The sequence below is a fragment of the Lacerta agilis genome, chromosome 3 (genome assembly GCF_009819535.1).
Source record: "Lacerta agilis isolate rLacAgi1 chromosome 3, rLacAgi1.pri, whole genome shotgun sequence".
Lineage (NCBI taxonomy): Eukaryota > Metazoa > Chordata > Lepidosauria > Squamata > Lacertidae > Lacerta > Lacerta agilis.
Window position 1 is genome coordinate 107,581,875 of NC_046314.1, and position 19,826 is coordinate 107,601,700.

A 19,826-nucleotide genomic window follows, 5' to 3' on the forward strand; every position below is an offset into this window, starting at 1 on the left:
ATGGCTGGCTTGAGTTATGCACGATACGGTGTTGTGTCTTTCATGAGGCCGGAGGAACATCGCCCGGCTGTGGGGCGTGAAGGCTGCTCCCTGCAAGGCCCTTTCCACCTGGCCTAGGGGGCGAGGCCCAGATTCACCACCCCTACTAAAGAGGGTCCTCATGAGGCCGGAGGAACATCGCCCGGCTATTGTTTTATTTACTTATTTAATATGCTGTAAACCGCTTTGAGATTTTTATTAAAAAAATAAAAAGCGGCATACTGTAGAAGTTTAAAAACAAACAAACAAACAAAGCCTGCTGGGTGTTGTTTGCACCTCCCAAACCTCGCAGGTGCGTGTCCAAAGGGACTGTTTCCAGGTGGCAGATGCAGAAAGCATCACCGTGGCTGTTTTTTATGGGCATACCACCTACATGTTTTTGCTGAAAATTCCTTGGGTGGCCAAGGAAGCCAACATGAACATAATGCATTATGCTGGGCTGCCTTCTAGAAGGCTGATTAGAAACCTCAGTTATTTCAGAATACGGGAGCCAGACTGCTGCCTAGAGCAGGGGTCCCCAGACTAAGGCCCGGGGGCCGCATGAGGCCCAATCGCCTTCTAAATCCGGCCCGCGTACAGTCCGGGAATCAGCGTGTTTTTACATGAGTAGAATGTGTCCTTTTATTTAAAATGTATTTCTGGGTTATTTGTGGGGCATAGGAATTCGTTCATATATTTTTTTTCCAAAATATAGTCCGGCCCCCCACAAGGTCTGAGGGACAGTGGACCGGCCCCCTACTGAAAAAGTTTGCTGACCCCTGGGCCTAGAGTATGCCACACTGAACAGAACTTGTTTTAAGAGCTCTGCCCAGGCTTCCAGTGTTTTTATGGGTCCAATTCAAGATGCTGATTTTGTCCTTTAAAGTACTACAGAGCATTGCCTGCCATATAGACAATCTCTACTGGTGAATAAGTACCATAATTCCACGCAGGTAGAAAGACTTTTCAGTGGTGAATTCTTTCCTCTAGAACGCCATCCAAATATCACTATTCTGGCGACAATATTACATTATTATATTATATATTATTCTTATTCTTATCCACTGCATTTAGTGGGTATTTCTCTACTTCTTGCAGTTGCTTTCTCTCTCTTGTGTTTTAAAATAAAATAATTATATTTCTATTTAGTTTTACTATGAGTCCACTTTTTTATTCTGTAATTGCTTTGCCCTCGTTAGCAAACCTGGTTATATTTTTTTTACCAGGTCAGTGGCCTAAAAATGTCAAATATACACTATGATTAACATTTCCCAACTTTCTTAGGGTTGTGTGTAGTTACATCATACATACAAACACCCATACACACACAAAAAAAAACAAACCCCAAACCCTCTTGGCCCTGAAACTGCCAAAGAACACAAAACAGGAGAGATGCTTTGCAACATACACTTAAATAGTGTCCTGCTTATTGGAACACATTCTATTTCCAAAGCATCAAGCACAAAATGGAGCCAGTCTTTATTATTTGGCCTTTGATTTCTTGAAAGTATTAAGCCGCACAAAGAGATCAGATTACAGCACTGCTCAGGTTGCCAAGTAAAGCACCCGAGAATTAAGGAATGCTAGTTTGCGCCTCTGTATGCTTACTCAACAAAGCAAGAGACCCGGTGGAGGAGAACAAAGATGTGCATTGCAAAACCAAGGCGGTATTAATGCATGCATTTATTTGCACAAGATGCAGGAAATTGTGTGGGTGGTTATCTCATCTTAATTTTTACATTGCCTGATTTTCCCACACCAAGTAAATTTTAAGGGATAGATTATTATTGTTTATTGAATTTATACCCTGGCCTCCCCTCCTGAAGAAGCCCTGGGTTATCAAAATTTTGCAAAGGAAATTATTAAGAGGATGGCTGAAGAACGTCGTGGGAAGCTGCAGCGTGCAAAGTTTATTGCTACATGTCATCTGAAAAACAGCCTTCTCCATTATTGTAGGTTACTACTACAAAATTAATGCTGCAGACTAAGTGCTGCTCATGCAGGCAGAGAGTGGCGCAGATTGATACAACGTAATTTGCTCTCAGTTTATACTGCTACCCTATTATCTGTTAAAAGGTCTTGAGAAAGTGTGCACCATAATGTCCATTTGGAACATTTTAATTATTTATGCATAGCTAGACAAGCATCACTTTGGACAATGAGTTATGAGGTGGATTTCCACATTAAAATTTGACCTTCGTGAAAATCGGCTAGCTGAAATGAGAACAATTAAATGGTATTGATGAGGACTGTCAGACATTTGAAATGTTTATTTATTTAAACACAGAATCATAGTATCACCCCCTGCAATGCAGGAATCTCAGCCTTTTTAATGGATCATTTCTAAATGTGCATGTTATCAAAACCTTTCCGAGTTATTGAATTGCAAAGTAGCAACTACTACTTATCGTCAGAAGACAAGACTACTGTTAATATCTATTCTTCTTGCTAATTTAAAGTTGTAAATAAAAAACTGTCTTAAGAATTGTCCCTTAATAGCATACAAATATGAAATGTGGGCATGAAGACTCTAATAGGACCCTCATACCTAAGGGACCGCCTCTCCTGGTATGTCCCGGGTAGGACCTTAAGGTCCTCAAATAATAACTTTTTGGAAGGCCCAAGCCACAAGGATGCTAGGTTGGCTTCAACTAGGGCCAGGGCCTTCTCAGTACTGGCCCCTGACTTGGTGGAACGGTCTATCACAAGAGACCAGGGCCCTGCGGGATTTGGCATCTTTCCGCAGGGCCTGCAAGACGGAGCTGTTCCACCTGGCCTTTGGGTTGGTTTCAGTTTAACTCTGATGTTTCATTCTTTTGGTGTGATTGGTGGGCTACTTAAAAATGAGGCTGCAGTCTAAATTAAATTTTAAATTGTATTTTAATCTGTATTTTAATGAATTGTTTTATGTTTTTGTTGTGATTTTATTGGTGTTAGCCGCCCTGAGCCCAGTTTGGCAGGGAAGGGAGGGTTATAAATAAAAAATATTATTATTGTTGTTGTTGTTGTTATTAATAGTAATACTGAAGTTATGCATCCAGTTACTATTTCAGAGAAGACACACACCCCTCTAAGGAGAGGGAGCACTAAAGTCAATGAGGCGGCAAAACAGGAATTATTTGTTCTGCTGCACAGGAACACACCTCAAAACCCTTGATTCCAGAATCACCAGGAATCCTGCTCAAAGTATCTTAACTCCTGATCTCATACGAACACAACTATCTCACACTGGTGTATTAACTCCTATTGGCAGTGGTTCTCCAAGACTGAAATACTGAACCCTCACACTCACAAGAAGTTGATACATGAGAGAGAAGGGTTCAGAGGTCATAGAAGAGTATCCCAGAAAATAGGATTAATGGGAAGGGGCGCTTTTTGCCCCTAGGCTCCAATTTATTGATCAATGTAATTTAGTTATTGTCAAAGGCTTTTTAAAAAATGGAATGCAAGTACTAATCCCTTTAAGGATACGTTTTAGATTCACATTTATCATTTAGTTGCTTTCAAATGCTTACAAAATAAGAAGAGTATAAATACTATCTTAAATGATTTGCCCAGAGAAATCACCCATCTTAGAAAGATAAGAGCTATAATTTAAGTTGATTGCCACTTAGGACGGATCATCAAGTATTAACAGTGGCACTCAAGTACACACACACACAACCCCAAACACACCACCACCACCACCCTTCTCAGCTTCCTGGGATTGACTCCTCCTCTTCCTGGAGCACTAACAGGAGAAGTGAGGCTTCCTGGAACAGTATAACAGGAGAGGTGAGGCTTCTGCTTGCCAGGTGCACAGGACTGTACCAAAACATGGCAAGTAGGAGCCTCCATACTCTGGCCACAGAGTGGCTTAAATACTAGTCCAGCTTTGACTACAAAAACATTAGTACAAGCACTGGAATAAAAAAAAAAAACCAATGAGAAAACAGATCAAAACAAGGCCACCGAAAACTTACTTGCAGCCATTCTGGCATTATTACAAAGCCATTACGAACTTACAACTATTATGCAAATTCAACAGTGAAATAAACAATGAACATTTGTACAACAGTTGCATCCACTTGACTTCCCAGATGCTTCCATTCCCTGCTGCTGTACACAATTAGTATGTACAGCTACAACTGGCTTTCCCCCTCAATAATGAGTAGACTTTCATAAAAAGCAAGCTTGATTTGGCTGAGAACAGAAGGTAATGATTTAATATCTGTTCCCTACATACTGGCGTTTGAACCTTTTGAACTCAAATCATTACCTTCAAAAATATTAAATTGCTTCAACGAATCTGCATACATTTCTAAACAAGAAAATACGCCCGGTGCAGTAACAGAGAAGGGCAAAAGCCATTTTGCAGAAGTCTTTCGAAACAATGTTATCAGAACAGTGACACTCTTGCCAAAGCTATCAAGCTGAAAACACAAGCTCTGGCAATCATGAGGTCTCCATACAACCAGACTTGCAAAAAGAGAAGTCACAGCCCAATCCCTGTCTTATTTGCTGTGCTCTGGAAGAATTCCCAGGGCCCCACCGTTTGCAACTGTTTCCCACTTATGCCTGGGAAAATGTAAGGCTCTCTCAAGCTCATCGAAAGTATGGGCAGGGATGGGGCAACGCCTTGGGTTCAGAGGCCCATTTTGGAAGTCTGTGCCAGTTTTTGCTGCGCTGTTGCAGGCAGGCAGCCAGTGTGGTTAGCCCACCTGTTTGGGGCTCTCGGCCTGGGTGAACAGGCTGGGGAATAAAAGCCCTGCGTGCAAAAAAAGAGAAAAAAGCCCCATGTGTTCTTGCCAATTATCTCAGCAAGGCATTGTACAGGAATGCAAGCAAAACCAAAGTATATAATGAAGGGAGAGAAAAGGAGAGAGAAAAGCGAACCAGTGGAGGAGGCTGAATCCCTAAGAGAAAGAGTGAACACAGAGAGACACGCAAGTGCGGGGAAAAAGAATAAAATTCAGAAATTGAAAGATTTACATGTGGAGAGATGTGTGGTGGTGTAAAGAGAAGGATGCGTTTTGGAAGGAGCATGTGCAGGGAAGATTGGTAGGTGGCAGAGAGGGTCTGACTCTACGCCAATTGATGCATCCCTTGGCATTCTTATTTTTCAAATAAGCACATATCCCCTCCCACCCTTCAAGCCAAGCACTGAGACTTGAAGTTCAGCAGTGGAGGAGCTACATGTGGAAAGATGCTCTTTAGGAAGAACCAGCAGGGACATGAAGGGTTAATCACTGACCCTCCAAGGCACAAACTTCCTGACTGGGAGAGATCCAACTGCAACTCCTAGGAAGAGAAGCACATTGTAATCCCGAAGGCAGGGACTGCCTTACTTCTGATCTTTTTGAACTACTCTGGAAAGTCTTTGATGTGAAATGATGGGATAGAGTGACGCTTTAGATAAAGAGGGAGGAGAACAGATTCAAAGATAAGTTGACTACAGGTAGAGGGAGAAGGCAGTATAAGCTGTGAGAATTGGGGGTGGGGGGGGGAACCAGGAGGATAAGTGTGTGTTGTAGTGGTGCAGAGAGAAGCAAGTCTTGGAGTACAGAGGGGTGGGGAAACGAGGGAGGGTTTAACAGGGGTTTGTTCCAATGAGAAAAGGGAGTTCATCCCAACAGCATATGAAAGCTGAGAAGAGCTAAAAGTATGTGGAGAGGATGACAGGTATTCAAGGTAAGTTTCCAACAGCACACCTTCTCAGGTAAACCTTTGGGAACAATGCAAACACCCAAGTGACATTCTTGTGAGCTGCTGCCAAAACTTTAAAGTTGTTATCCTTTAATATTATTGTAAATAGAAATACCGGAACTGCAGCCCTTCTTTTCAGAAGGAAAAACGTGATACAATTCAAGAATGCATTTACATGCAAAGCCTACCAAGCCTTAACTAAAGTTGTGCATTCTCTATGTATCCACCAGAGGTGGGGAAGCCATAATGATGCTCTCCAGATGTTGGTGGTAGACTACAGCTCCCATCATCCCAGATAATCAGCCATGCTGGATGATGTAAGCTGTAGTACAACATCCCGAGGGTATCACATAGCATCGTTTGCATGTAATGTTGAGCCAAGCCACCAGTCTCCTTCCAGGTCAATCACGAGCTGTAACCAAGACATATGATGATGCACCAAGGCAAACCATGACTTAACTCACAGCAGGACCAGAGAAGCAAAGTAGCCACAATTTCCTTTCGGGTGGGGGGCTGCACATTTTCACGCTAGACCATAGTTTAGCTTGATGACTTCGGCATATTCTTCTCCCTGTTGCTCTGCTATGCCTTCAGCTTGACTGGAGATGGTATGTATCTCCATTCAAGGACCAATAGGGCCTGCTCAACCTGGCACAACTCCATGCCAGTACAAAAATGTGGTGGGTTCTTATCCAAGAGATGTTGTTTGCAGACGACACAGCTTTGACAACACACTCCGAGGAAGTTCTACAAAGACTCATCTCAACCATTTCGCCCAAGCCCGCAGGGAGTTTGGCCTCGCCATCAGCCTGATGAAGACCAGCATCCTGAGTCATGATGTCGCCAGCTCTCCACACATCAGAACTGGGGACCACACACTAGAGGTGGTAGACGATCCAGTCTACCTGGGCTCCACCATAACCAGCAACCTCTCCATCGACTCTGAGCTGGACAAGCATATTGGCAAGGCAGCTATGGCAATTGCTTGCCTCTCCAAAAGGGTATGGGAGAATGTGATGCTAATGACCAATACCATGATAAAGGTCTACCTGCTTGCGTGTTGAGCACGTTGCTTTACGCAAGTGAGTCATAGGCAACTTACAGCCTTCCATATGCACTGTATCAGAAAGATTTTGGGCATCACGTGGCAGGGCGTCAAGTTGAAAATACCATTTCCACTGTGTGTGTTTCTCCTTCTTTCATACTGGGACATGTGATCTGTTGTAAGAGCAAGCTACCATCAAGCAATGTAGCTCAGATCATAGAAATTGTAGAATTGTTGCATTGGAAGGGATCCTGAGGGTCATCTAGTCCAACCCCATGGCGAACACATTCTGTTGTGGAGACTGTACCCTATGTGGAAGGTGCCATTTGGCACCTAGCTTATATATCTGAGTTTCTAACACTGTACTGTGCTGTTAGAAGATCTGGTATGTTGCAGAGGACAGCATCTTGGGAATCCCAGCTTTCATGTTGAAATAATGAGTTTCTAGTCCTTATGGCTGCAGAAGCAAGCTTGAGAACATGTAGGCACAGTCAGCATCTGATGAAGACTCAAAGTGGCTGGGGAAGATAGCACTCCTGGATTCAAAGGTTTTCACTGTGGCCAACCGGATGCCTGCGGGAAACTGGCAAGCAGAACCTAAACACAAGAATATTCTCCCCTCCTGTGGCTTCCAGCAACTAGAAGCATTGTTGCCTTCAACCATAGAGGAAAAGCATAGCCATCCTGGCTAGTGGCCATTGACAGCCTTAGTTAACTATGCACTGCATGAAGTACTTTCTATTATCTGTCCTGAATCTTCCAACTAGATTTCCACAAGCTCTATATTTATGAAAAAGGGAGAAAAACTTCTCTCTATCCACTTTTTCTATGCCATGAACTCACCTCAACCTGTCCTAGCACCTACCTACTTCTTCCCTTTTGATTATTTCCACTGCCCGTTACCATATTCCAGGTTGTTCAAAAGACTTAAGTGCAAAATTAGGCAAATAATAATAATGCAAATTTGCTGAAACTGCATAATTTTTGCAAACAGCAGGATAACCCCATCAGGAAACTACTGAACCTAATCGAACACAGCAAGGCAACTAAACTCCCATTGACAATTATGTCCCTAGACATCCTCAAAGCTTTTGACTGCCTAGAATGGAAATACCTATCAGCAGTACTAACTAGCATGAAATTAGGCCCCAACTTCCTACAAACCATCAAACAAATATACTCCCAAACCTCAGCAAAATGCAGGACTCAAATACCATAACAATCCAAAGAGGCACAAAACAAGGATGCCCATTATCTCCCTTCCTATTTATCCTGGCGCTGGAACCCCTAGCAATCCGAATCCGAGCAGCCACAGACATCAAAGGAGTGGAAATAAAAGGTAGAACCTATAAGTTTGGGCTCTTTGCAGATGACCTGATGGTCACAACACCAGACCCCTTAAACACAGCAACCTCCCTAACCAGAGAACTCAACACATTTGCAAAAGTGTCAGGCCTACAAGTAAATTTTGCAAAATCGCTAATAGCAGGATATGAGCTTGTTTTTGACAAGCTAAGGTCATGGCTAGATGCAGCATCTTCATAAACAAGAATCTGGTTACACACCAGGAAGTGATATGCCAAGGTCAAAAGACTGAGCAGAGTTTCAAGCACTCAATTAGAAAATGCATACTTCCATTTATATCCACCGCAAGCCAGTTTTTAGCCAAGTTCTTCACAATCTAAACTCTAGAACTGAACTCCTGCATTTAAATAATATCCACACTAAACACAGAATGCAATTCCTGTGCTAAAAGTCCATATTTACTCTCTTACTAATAAGACAATTAAAAATCTGCTGCAGGAGGACAAACTATTAGAAGTGAGTCAGAGTTAGCTGTTAACTATAGAGGATGCTCAGAGTTAAGAGTTTTATCAGTTCCTCAGTGATTGTTCATTGGGTTATAAGCATCCCAGCACCAGCTTTTAGTGTAGCGACTCCAGCCAAAGAAACAATTCAAAGGCTATGGGATAGCTCAAATGTGCTCATCCACTGGGGTTGCAAGTGCAAAGCCCTGTCAAGCCACGTGTATTAGACTCCTCCTCCACGAGACAATCCAACCACCTGCTGCATTAACAGCCAAGCCTCGGCTACCCACACAAACTCTCCATTTGAATGAATCAGCATGCAGAGAAGTTCAAAAACTGCTCTCGACATGTGGATTGCCAACACAGCCAAATACTTTTCAAGTGAGCATGGTTGTTCACACACACAGAGCACTCTTACCTTTCTGTAGTATGAAACAACATTCCACTGAAAGAGAACAACCCTTCAAACTTCTTTGCTCATCTCAAACAGGAAGCAAAGCTTGCATTACATAAATATATCGAAATTCCCTGTGCTAAGTTCACAGAATTCAATTCTGTATACACCGATGTATTAAAAGTTACGTAGTATTTCCAGGGCTACACATAGCAGCTGCAGAAATATGCCAGAATGCATCAACTCTATTATTTAAGGGCCATGACACAATCGATCTGCCCCTATATACCTCTGCTACTGGAGAATTACCGTGTAATTAAGCATTTTGCAGAAGGAGCTGACAGAATCCAGATCTGTGTTACTTCAGAATGCAAGCTGTGGTTGTTGAGGGGTCATATATGTTTTTAATTTCCCACGTGCAAAAACTTCTCTGTATGTAGTAAACCAGAATATCAGGGAGAGACAGCTTTCGATATAGAAATCTCCCTGAAGGGTTACTTTACGACATGCAAGTAGTGTTTCATAGGCAAAGCACAAATGGGACACACCCACCTGCTGTCAAGTGGTGGAGGGAGCACCTGCAGAAATGGGGAGACCTACCTAATCAGCACACGAAAAGACCAACATTTTAGTGGGATCGAACGAAAGTATCACTGGGTTCTAGAAATGATGAAACTGCAGGAAGCGGAACACCCCTTGTTTTGAATCTGGGGAGAAGGGGAAATAGTAGCATTTTCCAAAATGAAGGGGAAGTGTAAGACGGAAATACTAAGAGGAAAGACACCCAGTTATTTGATGGAAAAAAGAGGGGGGAAATGTGCAACCAAAGATTGACAGCACAGTAGCAAATATGTGATTGATAGAGTAGCAAAATGAGGTTAACTGTATATTCCATAAACAAGGAGAATACACCTACGGTAGTTAATACTTGGGTGAATACCCAAGATTCTCTGGAGATCAGACAGCAGCTCCACAAATGTTTTCTCCCTTCAGGACTTTGGCTAGTTTCTGACCATTCCATTTTTTATTCTAACCATTCCATTTTTCAGAAGTCGCTTTTCATTTAGGAATAATAAAACCACCAGCCACTCTCCCAAGCAGTCACAGTATTCTTGTGACAATTCTTCCACACACACCTTCCCACTATATAAACGTTTGCAACACAAGACAAGGATTTCTTGCTGTCATTTTTAACTATCTTAACTATTAATCCACTTTTATTTGCATCTCATTTGTGGGCATCAAGTTTGTAGTTAAAACACATCAAGTCCGCTTGTAATGGATCTGATGCTTATACAATGTTCTTTCTACCGAGGTCTTTCCTTTCACTCCTCTTTGCCCTACTTTGAGACTGTGCCTTATTAAGCTTCAGAGTGTTTTGATACCTCATTCTCTTTCTTGTAATTCCAGGAATCTTGGGCACAGCCTAGGCTACCTGAACAATTGCATCTTCCTATATGAACCTCCCAATGTGATCCCCAATGTGAGTACCTTCTCTTAACCCAATCAACTTCAGAAGCACAGCTGGTTGTGACACAAGAGAGAGCCTTTTCAGTGGTGGCTCCCATATTGTGGAATTCCCTCCCAAGAGAGGTTAGACTGGCTCCAACTTTATCATCCTTCTGCTAGCAAGCTAAGACCTTCCTGCTCAGACAGGACTTTGAAAACTAAGGTACTGACATGCTGATCAATGCCCTACTTGTTAGGGCACATGTATTTTCCCTGCTGGTGCTAAATATGTTCTGATGTATTTTAATTATTATTTTATCTGGTTCGTTTTTATTGCTTTGTATTTTATAACGTTGCTTTTAAATGTTGTAAGCCACCTTGATTCTCAGCTTGCGAGAAAGGCGAGGTACAGATACACTAAACATGTTTTGATACATTGTGCGCAAGTGCAGAGAAACTAGTTTCACTACATATATCCCCTAGGATGGCTAAAGGGCAAAGAGCATCTATTTCCATGTTTGCTCATGGGAAGTAAGCTTATTCGTGTGCAGCTGCTAGAATGTTATTAGCCCAATATTGGAAAGGGGAAGAGGTTCCAACGATACAGGAGTGGCACCTAAAATTAGTAGAGTTCATGAACTTGGCAAAAATGACAGCAGCAATTGGAAATATTTCGAAACAAAAAATTATAGGAGAATGGAAATATGTGGAGGAATATTTGAAGAAAGAAGGAGTAGAAACAAAATTGGTGATCTGCTTGGAATGACTGACATACAGGGAAAGGTAATTATGGATAACGAGGGATAAGTATATAAAGATATTTTGTAACAAACTTGATTTATTAAATAAAGCATAGACAAGAACTTTAGTAGGAGACACGAAGACGAACTTTAGGAAGTCATTTTATTTTAACTTTTTTCCCCTCTGTCTTTTTTTGAGTTCTATTTTTACTTGATTGTGTAATTGTATGTAATTATGTGATTGTGTAATTGTCTTTTGTAATTGTGTAGACTGTTTGTATTATTATTTGTATTATCTTAAAGAAATTTCAATAAAAACTTGTTTTTAAAATAAATAAATAAAAATGTTTGCTCAACCCCATATTCCTATCATATACTTCTGTCAAGAACTACTTTAGAGTTCAAAACAAAATAAGAAATAAAAAATTCCCACCAGTAGCAGCTTAGAGACCAACTAAGTTTGTTCTTGGTATGAGCTTTCGTGTGCATGCACACTTCTTCAGATACTTTAGAGTTCATTCTGAATGCAGCACTGTCAGAGAATATCCAGAGGCTTTTAAGACCCATCTCATAGCATGCCCATCTCATACACTGAAAGTGAACATGCCTTTAAAAACTAATACTGTACTATTTCTGCAGCATCCGTTTTTTGCCTCTGCATTATTAAAGGCACTACAAAGAATGACAAAGGGTACTGGAAAATACTACTTAGGGTTTCCAGCTGTTTCATGCCTATTTCTAATCCTTAAAACAGCATGAAACTCGGTGGGAATTTAGCGCTGTATTTCTTATGCAGCCGCTGCTGCTTCCCTTTTCTTTAACCTTTTATTTTGATTCTGTAATATTAACAACAAACAATGACATCAAAGGGAATGTAGTATGAAGCGTGAAATGCACAACGAATGAAATTAGCACATGATCCTCACTCATTTTTTATATAAAAAAAAGAACCGTAATATTATTTTTGCATTTGTATCCTCCCAGTATGTCTCTCCATAAAGTATTGCATGAATCTGGCGCTGACATTCTCCTGCCCAAATCATTTCCTAACATTTCTTCTATTCTCCGTTTCTACTTAAGAACAAATGCTTTCCGAATCCTTGCAGCTATGCTTTTTCATGTTTCTAAGGGGCAGGCACCTGCATTTCAGTGTACACGGGCTTTGCGAAGCGCCTTGAATTTCCAGACTGAAGGCACAGAAATCTTTGAAAGAAGCAAGAGAGAAAGAGAGGCAGACAGAGAGAGAGAAGTCTGCATAACTGCTCCAGTCTGGTGCGGATGCTGGGCGGTGGCAGGAGGCTGAGTCAAGTTTGCTGGTTCCATATACAGGAAGGGAGGTGCTCATTCTGAATCCTGCCTGCTGTAAGGAGGACCAGAGCCATCACTCATCTATTCTAGACCCAGTGCGTGCAAAGAAAAGGCGGGCTCTCTTGTGACAATAGACGGGCTGGATGTAGAGGCTTCAGTTAGCCTGCAGACAAAAAGATAAGCGGAGCTCCAACACGCCTATGCGAGACAGTAGGAAGGACTGGGGGTGCGGGCTGGGGGTGGGTGGGCTTCTTAATCCTGAATGAAAACGGGGGGGGGGGGCATTTCTAGATCAAGAAAGGAACAAGAGGAAAAAGCACCAGAAATGGGAAGTAAGCAAAGAGGAGGAGCATGAATGACATGGGGGGGCGGTTTGAACCAGCTTCTTGCATTAGGCCTAATAGCTACTGAAATTGAAAAGTCTCCAAAAGACAAAGGGGGGGGAGGGGCGGAAGGGCAGTTACCCCACCCACCTTCTCAGCACACAATAATTCTTCCCTGCGCTGTAACTATTCATGTAACACCCTAGATGTGTTTTTTTCTTTCCTCCCCTCCTCTCCCCGTCCCCGGCAGTGTTGGCATTCGGAGCCCGTCAAATAAAATGCCTTTGGAAAAGGCTGGGCGACAACAGGTTCCAGACACAAAGGAAGATCTCAGCTCTTCCCATGACAGATGGCAAAGTGCTACTTAGGGCCCCTAAGTATTCTTTAGGCGGGGAAAGTGGCAAGAGAGCCTACGTAACGCGCTCACTTACCAGCAAAGCCTTTCCCGGACCTGCTACGTCCACGCGCACGTGTACCCCACAAAGCGCCTGCCACTCCCATCTGCTCCATTGCAGAGCCCACCCCCACCCGCCTCGCCAGCCCACTCCACCTCAATACAGTACATTTCCAGCAGATCACCTTACAACCCGAGAAAAAGAATCACCGCCTTTTTGCCACTTTGGCTAGGACAGTTATTCACCTTTGCCAACGGAGAAGTCTCCGTAGCGCGCGCGCGCACATGCGCGCACACACACACATACGCGCACACCAGCCACTCCCTTCAGAAAAACCAGTCACTCTTCCTGACCACGTCCCTCCCGGGACCCTCTTCTCATTGCAGGCTGCTAAGGCAGCCTTGTGCCCCACAATCACACACCCCCGGCTCCCCAATACATCCACTCACTCCTTCCCTGGCCAACAACTGCGCCTCGATCACCCCCCTGAACCCCCCAAACTCCCCACGCGGCCACTATTCCTCCGCATCCCTGCCTCCTAAGCCCCTTCCCTACTTTTCCCCTCGAGGAGCTCCCGCCGCCTTTCTCTACCCTCACCTGCAATGCCCGCCCCCCACCCCACCCCACCCCCAAGTTCGTGCCTCAAGCCGTCCTCCAGCTCCCCACCCCAAAGAAAACCCCGGTCCCTCCTGGCTCCCCGACACGGCTGCCATCGCCGCCACAGACACCTCCTCCCCCCCCCCCCAAGGAAACATGCCTCACACACCCCACCTCCCCGCCATTTTCCTCACGGCTCCCCAGCCTGCCCCATCCCTCCCCCCCCCAGGAAACTCTCTACCCACAGCCTTGTAAGGCCACTTCTCCCAGTTTCAACCCCCCCCCCATACGTCTGAGCCCACCCCCACGCGGAAACTCCTCCCGCGGCCCCCGATCGCCACAAAGCCAATCGGCCACACCCCTGAGCTCCCCTTGGGGGATCCCCTCGGAGCTTCCCCGCCCCCCACCTCAAGTCCTCCTCAGCTTTTCCCCTACCCCGCGCGCACACTCACCAGGCGAGCCTGAGGCGGCGCCCTTCTTGGCAGCTGTGGCGGCGGGGGGCTCCTCTCTCTTAGGCGGCAGCGGGGCGCTGCGCGGAGGGACGGCGGGGGCGCGGGGCTCCTCTCGGTGCGGCGGAGGCGGAGGGGCGCTGCGAGGGGGGTCCCTGCCCTTCCCCTCAGGCAGGGAGAAGTCGGAGGCGGATGGAGAGAAAGGGGAGGTGGTGGAAGAGGGCGCCTCCGGGTGGCTGCTCCAGACCGACTGGGGGGCAGGCGGGGGGACCGGTGGTTTCTCGCCCAGGTCCCGCAGAGGCGGAGCAGAGGCCGCCGTTGGGAAAGGAGCCGGGGCGGGCGCGGCGGGCTTCCTTTCCCTCACTTCCAGCTGCTCGTCATCCACTTCGTCGTCGTCTTCGTCTTCGTCCTCTTCCTCGGGCTCGCCGTCGTCCTCCGCCACGAACTGGTACTGGAAAAGGGGCTGCTGAGGCTTCCACTGGTCCTGCCCTCCCGCACCCCCCGAGGTGGCGGTGGAAGAGACCAAGGGGGACTGGTCGGGGTCGTCCATGGCTCCTGCTCCTGCTTCTGGGCGAGAACAATGAGGAAGGAGAGCAACTCACTCGCTGTTGCTGCTGCTGCTGCTGCTTGGGCGCAAAGGAGGCGAGCGAGAGAGAGAGAGAGAGATGGGAGGCTGGATCTCGCCTCGCGCACCGTCGGAGAGAGAGGGGGGAGAGAAAGAGGGAGGGAGAAAGTGAAAGGAGGAGGACCAAAAAAAGGGGGTGGGGAGGGCGGCTGCGCAAATGCCTCCGGAGGAGCCGGCGCGATGCCTCGGGAGGAAAAAAGGGGAGCCGCCGCCACCAGTGTCTCCACGCCCTGTTGAGTCACAGAAGGCGGCAGCCGCAGCAAGTGCGCGCAACTCGCAGCCTCCGCGCAATGAGCAGGCAGAACTTGAACCAAGTCTCAGTCCGTCCGTCCGTCCCCAGTTCTACTCCCACCCTCCGGGAGCGCTTTGTAATGAAAGGGACAACCCAACAGGCCAGTGAGGAAGGGGGCAAGGGAGGGCGCTACCAATTAAAGGAGGGGGAGGGGGAAGAAGCGGCAGGCGCGCCCTACGGCCCCTCTTTATCATGCAGCAAAGAAAGTGGTTGCTCCTGGCAGGGTGGGAGGTGGAGGTCCTGAAGTGGGGGGAAGTTCGGTCTTTGGCGCGCTTCGCCCTCCCCTTTCCGAGCATCTTTCAGAGGAGGAGCCGGGGAAGACCACGTGCCTTTTGGGGAGGGGAATGTTGGCTAGCTTGTTTTAAGACCCAAGCTAACGTCTTCGCTTAAAGGAGGTGCTTCTTTCACCAAAGCCTGTTTTGAGTTCTTGCCTGGGGGTTTTTATTTTATTTTTTTAATTGACTCGTGTTTTTTTTAAAAAAAACTTTGGATATGGAAAACTTTGACAGCCGTTCAGTGGCTAGCGCTGCTCAAGAGTAGACCTACTGAAGTTAATAGGCACGATTGACTTAGTTTTAATAGGCCTTGTCTAGGTAGGACATCATTGAACGCATCCCTTTAATTTGTACCTGCGCAAAAGAGATGCAATGGAAAAACATTCAGACATTCCTTGGCGATTTTTAATTAAATTGCCGGTTTAGCATCCCTTTGACATTCCCCTGGGCATAATAAAGCTGGTCACTATAAGAAAACAATGCTGGGCTGCATGCATATGGGGCTTGGGCTTAATCCAGCAGGCTGCTCTTCCTATGATTAAGACCAGAAGTGGTGCAGAATTAAAACTGCTAGCACAGTTGCAAAGCTAAGTAGGGTGTGGTATGGTTTCAAATTGGATGGGAGACCAGGTGTGCTGCAAGGGGGTTGGACTAGATGACTTTCAGGATCCCTCCCAACTCTACAGTTTTTTTATTCCGAATTCTTCAGGTAAAGATCTCTTTAGTGCATCTGACTGCAGACCAGGAAAAGCCTGACTTACTGAACGTCTGTCTGCACTAGCGGTGAGAAACCTGTGGCCCTTCGTGGTGGGTTTTTTTTGGGGGGGTGATGCCATATCCCATCAGCCCCAACCAGCATGCCCAGTGGTCAGGGATGATGGGTACTGTAGTCCAGCAACTTTTGTTGGACAAGTTCCACATCACCTGTTGCCTGGAGTAATCAAATATTTTAAGGAGTGCATTGATCTATAAGTCAAGAAAATTATAGAACAGAAGTAGTTCTGTTATCATGTGAGTGTTTCTGTGCAGGCTTGGAACATACATGCTGAGCCCTTTACTATTATCTGTGGTGGCAATTCCCATTGCTTCAGAATTTGGGTTACCACCACATGCCTTTGCAACGAAGGCTTTCGTAAACAGAGGTAGATAAATGATTATAAGATGACGTAGCCGGTAATTACAAAGGGATAATAACTAACGTTTAAGAGGACATTATTATAATTGACGAAAAGCATTTCTTGTGTTTTGGTTTATTTCCACCCTGCCTTTGATGTAAGCTGGCCTTAGGGATTCCTTGAGGATTGACATTCAGGACGGGAATTAATAAAATGTGTACAACAAAATTGTTTAAACCATTGAAACCCTTCGATTAAAAATACGTTTAAAGCTTTTCAGAAACCTGTTTCTCTGCAGAGCCTTGAAGCAGGACCATCTCTAGCCATCATCACTGTTTGGACTCTTCCACCCCAACCACACACAATTATATATAGTCTTCATTTATATAATACCCCTATGTAGTCCATCAACATCTGGAGGGCCACTGGTTTCCTGCCCTAGAGGATGGTAGCTGCCTCATTCCCACTGACACAGTTAGTGTGCTGCGGGACAACCACTTCCTCAAAAAACACAATTTCCTATTATTAAAAAGGGGTGTTTTCCTTCTCTACCCAGACTAGAGGCCTTTTCGCTGTGCCAGGGCAGAGAGAGAGGTCTCCATGCTGCTGTGCCTGAAATGGCAGAACAAAACCTTGTTTCTTTATCTCCAGCGCTGTCCAAACAGACATGACTAATGTTACAGCTTCTTGATAATTACACGAACCCTAATCTCCCAAGCAGGGAGAGATTTCAGGGGTGCCAGCTTGTATATTTGGAAAGAAGGTCACTGGCGATGATGATACTTTTGTGATAATATGGCTTAATTACACACACGTACAGGCTCAGCGTCAGATGGGAGAGCTCACAGCTTTAACTTCCCAACTGATCCTGCTCTCTCCTATTAGGTTTCTAGGGAAGATCCCAAAGTCACCGCTTTCGTACAGGGCATAGAGCAAGCCAAGCATCCGAGGATTGGCCACTGGCCTATTCTCCTTCATCCCAGATGACATTGCCTCAACTCAGGTGACAGGTGAAGGTCTGCCCCCTACTGGAAGCATCAGTAGCTAGTAGTTTCTCTGGCAACATTCCTATGCTTGGCCAACTCTTGAGTCAAGCAAAGAGATACTTATCAGACTTGGCTATGGCTGCAAGGAGACTGGTTTGACCGCTTCTGCAGATCCTTCTACATAATCCTGTTTTACAGATGATAGAACTACAAGCCCGGAGGGTGCTCAGATAGGACATCCAGAATAACACCCACACCCCATCCTGTAACTTTATTATACATTGTGGGGGGGTTAACTTTTTCATGTTCCTTGATGCCTCTTCCCCATAACTGAGAAGCAACAGCTCGGTTCCCTGCTTTGAAGAACACGGTGGGGTGGGTGGGTAGCAGAACGCTGGTGCTCTCCACATTGTGACTTTATTTTAGGTGACAAATTAATGGGAAAGAAAGGGCCTATCTGGCAATGTGCATGCCTGTCTGTCTGTATGTGCTCATGGCCAGTGGTGTCGCCAGGGCTATGGCTCAGACATCAATGGTGCCACTTAGCAGAATGCACAAGCACAACCAAGGTTCGCTTACCACATCTGGATTTAGTGACATCATACACATTGCCCTCTTAACGATCCATAGTCTAAAATTTTCTAACGGGACCACTCACTTCTGGTGGCCCATCAAGCAAGGAAGGAATGGCGGTAGTGATGTGGAGACCCAGATTATGCTACTCAGGCTGTGTGCACATCCATGTAAAGCACATGACTTCCCTCCAAAGAATCCTGGGAACTGTAGTCTCTGAGGGGGACTTGTAACCCTGTGATAGGGAAATGACCATTCCCAGAATCCTTTGGGGGAAGTCATGTGCTTTAAATATATATTGTGAATGTAGCCTTGGTACAGAGGGCCAGTGCTAAATTTCTAGTCATCGTCGTCCCCCACAGAAGGTATTAGACGTCTTTGTTGTTGTTGTTTAGTCATTTAGTTGTGTCCGACTCTTCGTGACCCCATGGACTCCTGTCTTCCACTGCCTCCTACAGTTTGGTCAAACTCATGTTAGTAGCTTCGAGAACTCTGTCCAACCATCTCGTCCTCTGTCGTCCCCTTCTCCTTGTGCCCTCAATCTTTCCCAACATCAGGGTCTTTTCCAGGGAGTCTTCTCTTCTCATGAGGTGGCCAAAGTATTGGAGCCTCAGCTTCAGGATCTGTCCTTCCAGTGAGCACTCAGGGCTGATTTCCTTCAGAAATCAGGTATCTGAAGAAGTGTGCATGCACACGAAAGGTCATACCAATAACAAACTTAGTTGGTCTCTAAGGTGCTACTGGAAGGAATTTTTTATTTTGTTCCTTCAGAATGGATAGGTTTGATCTTCTTGCAGTCCATAGGACTCTCAAGAGTCTCCTCCAGCACCATAATTCAAAAGCATCAATTCTTTGGCGATCAGCCTTCTTTATGGTCCAGCTCTCACTTCCGTACATTACTACTGGGAAAACCATGGCTTTAACTATATGGACCTTTGTCAGCAAGGTGATGTCTCTGCTTTTTAAGATGCTGTCTAGGTTTGTCATTGCTTTCCTCCCAAGAAGCAGGCGTCTTTGATTTCGTGACTGCTGTCACCATCTGCAGTGATCGTGGAGCCCAAGAAAGTAAAATCTCTCACTGCCTCCATTTCTTCCCCTTCTATTTGCCAGGTGGTGATGGGACTAGTGACCATGATCTTAGTTTTTTTGATGTTGCGCTTCAGACTATATTTTACGCTCTCCTCTTTCACCCTCATTAAGAGGTTCTTTAATTCCTCCTCACTTTCTGCCATCAAAGTTGTGTCATCTGCATATGTGATATTTCTTCCGGCAATCTTAATTCCGGTTTGGGATTCATTCAGTCCAGCCTTTTGCATGATGAATTCTGCATATAAGTTAAATAAGCAGGGAGACAATATACAGCCTTGTCGTACTCCTTTCCCAATTTTGTTCCATATCCAGTTCTAACTGTAGCTTCTTGTCCCACATAGAGATTTCTCAGGAGACAGAGTGTGCTGTGGTTGACACAGTCATAGGCCAAGGATTTTGTGATTTAAAAAGAAAGGAAAGGCATATTTCCATAGTTAAACAAGGTATTGTGTGTGTATTTTAGCCATGTCATTCATGGCCCTGACTCATTCCACTATTTATAAAGCCCATGGTGAAAACTGAGGGATGCAAATTGTGTCATTACTTCATCCCAAGCAGTAGGAGAATCTGCACCAGCTTGTCAGTGTCTGGCAACGAGCCCCTGACGGAAGCTTATATTGGCTGCAGATTAGTTGATCTCTCCGCTTTACCTGGAGAAAA

The 19,826-nt window shown here is 45.2% G+C and overlaps 1 protein-coding gene across 4 annotated transcripts in view; it reads right to left on the reverse strand.

Annotated features, from left to right (window-relative positions):
* RTN4 (reticulon 4) overlaps positions 1-14,840 on the reverse strand; it is a 58,577-nt gene extending 43,737 nt beyond the window's left edge. Inside the window, exon 1 of one of the 4 annotated variants that reach the window (XM_033145094.1) lies at positions 14,215-14,840. In XM_033145094.1, coding sequence (XP_033000985.1) covers positions 14,215-14,761 — 547 coding nt within the window. In that variant the 5' untranslated portion in view covers positions 14,762-14,840. The remainder of the gene's footprint in view (positions 1-14,214) is intronic. The other 3 variants (XM_033145095.1, XM_033145096.1, XM_033145093.1) reach the window with 3 other exon arrangements.
* Between the last annotated feature and the right edge of the window lie 4,986 nt (positions 14,841-19,826).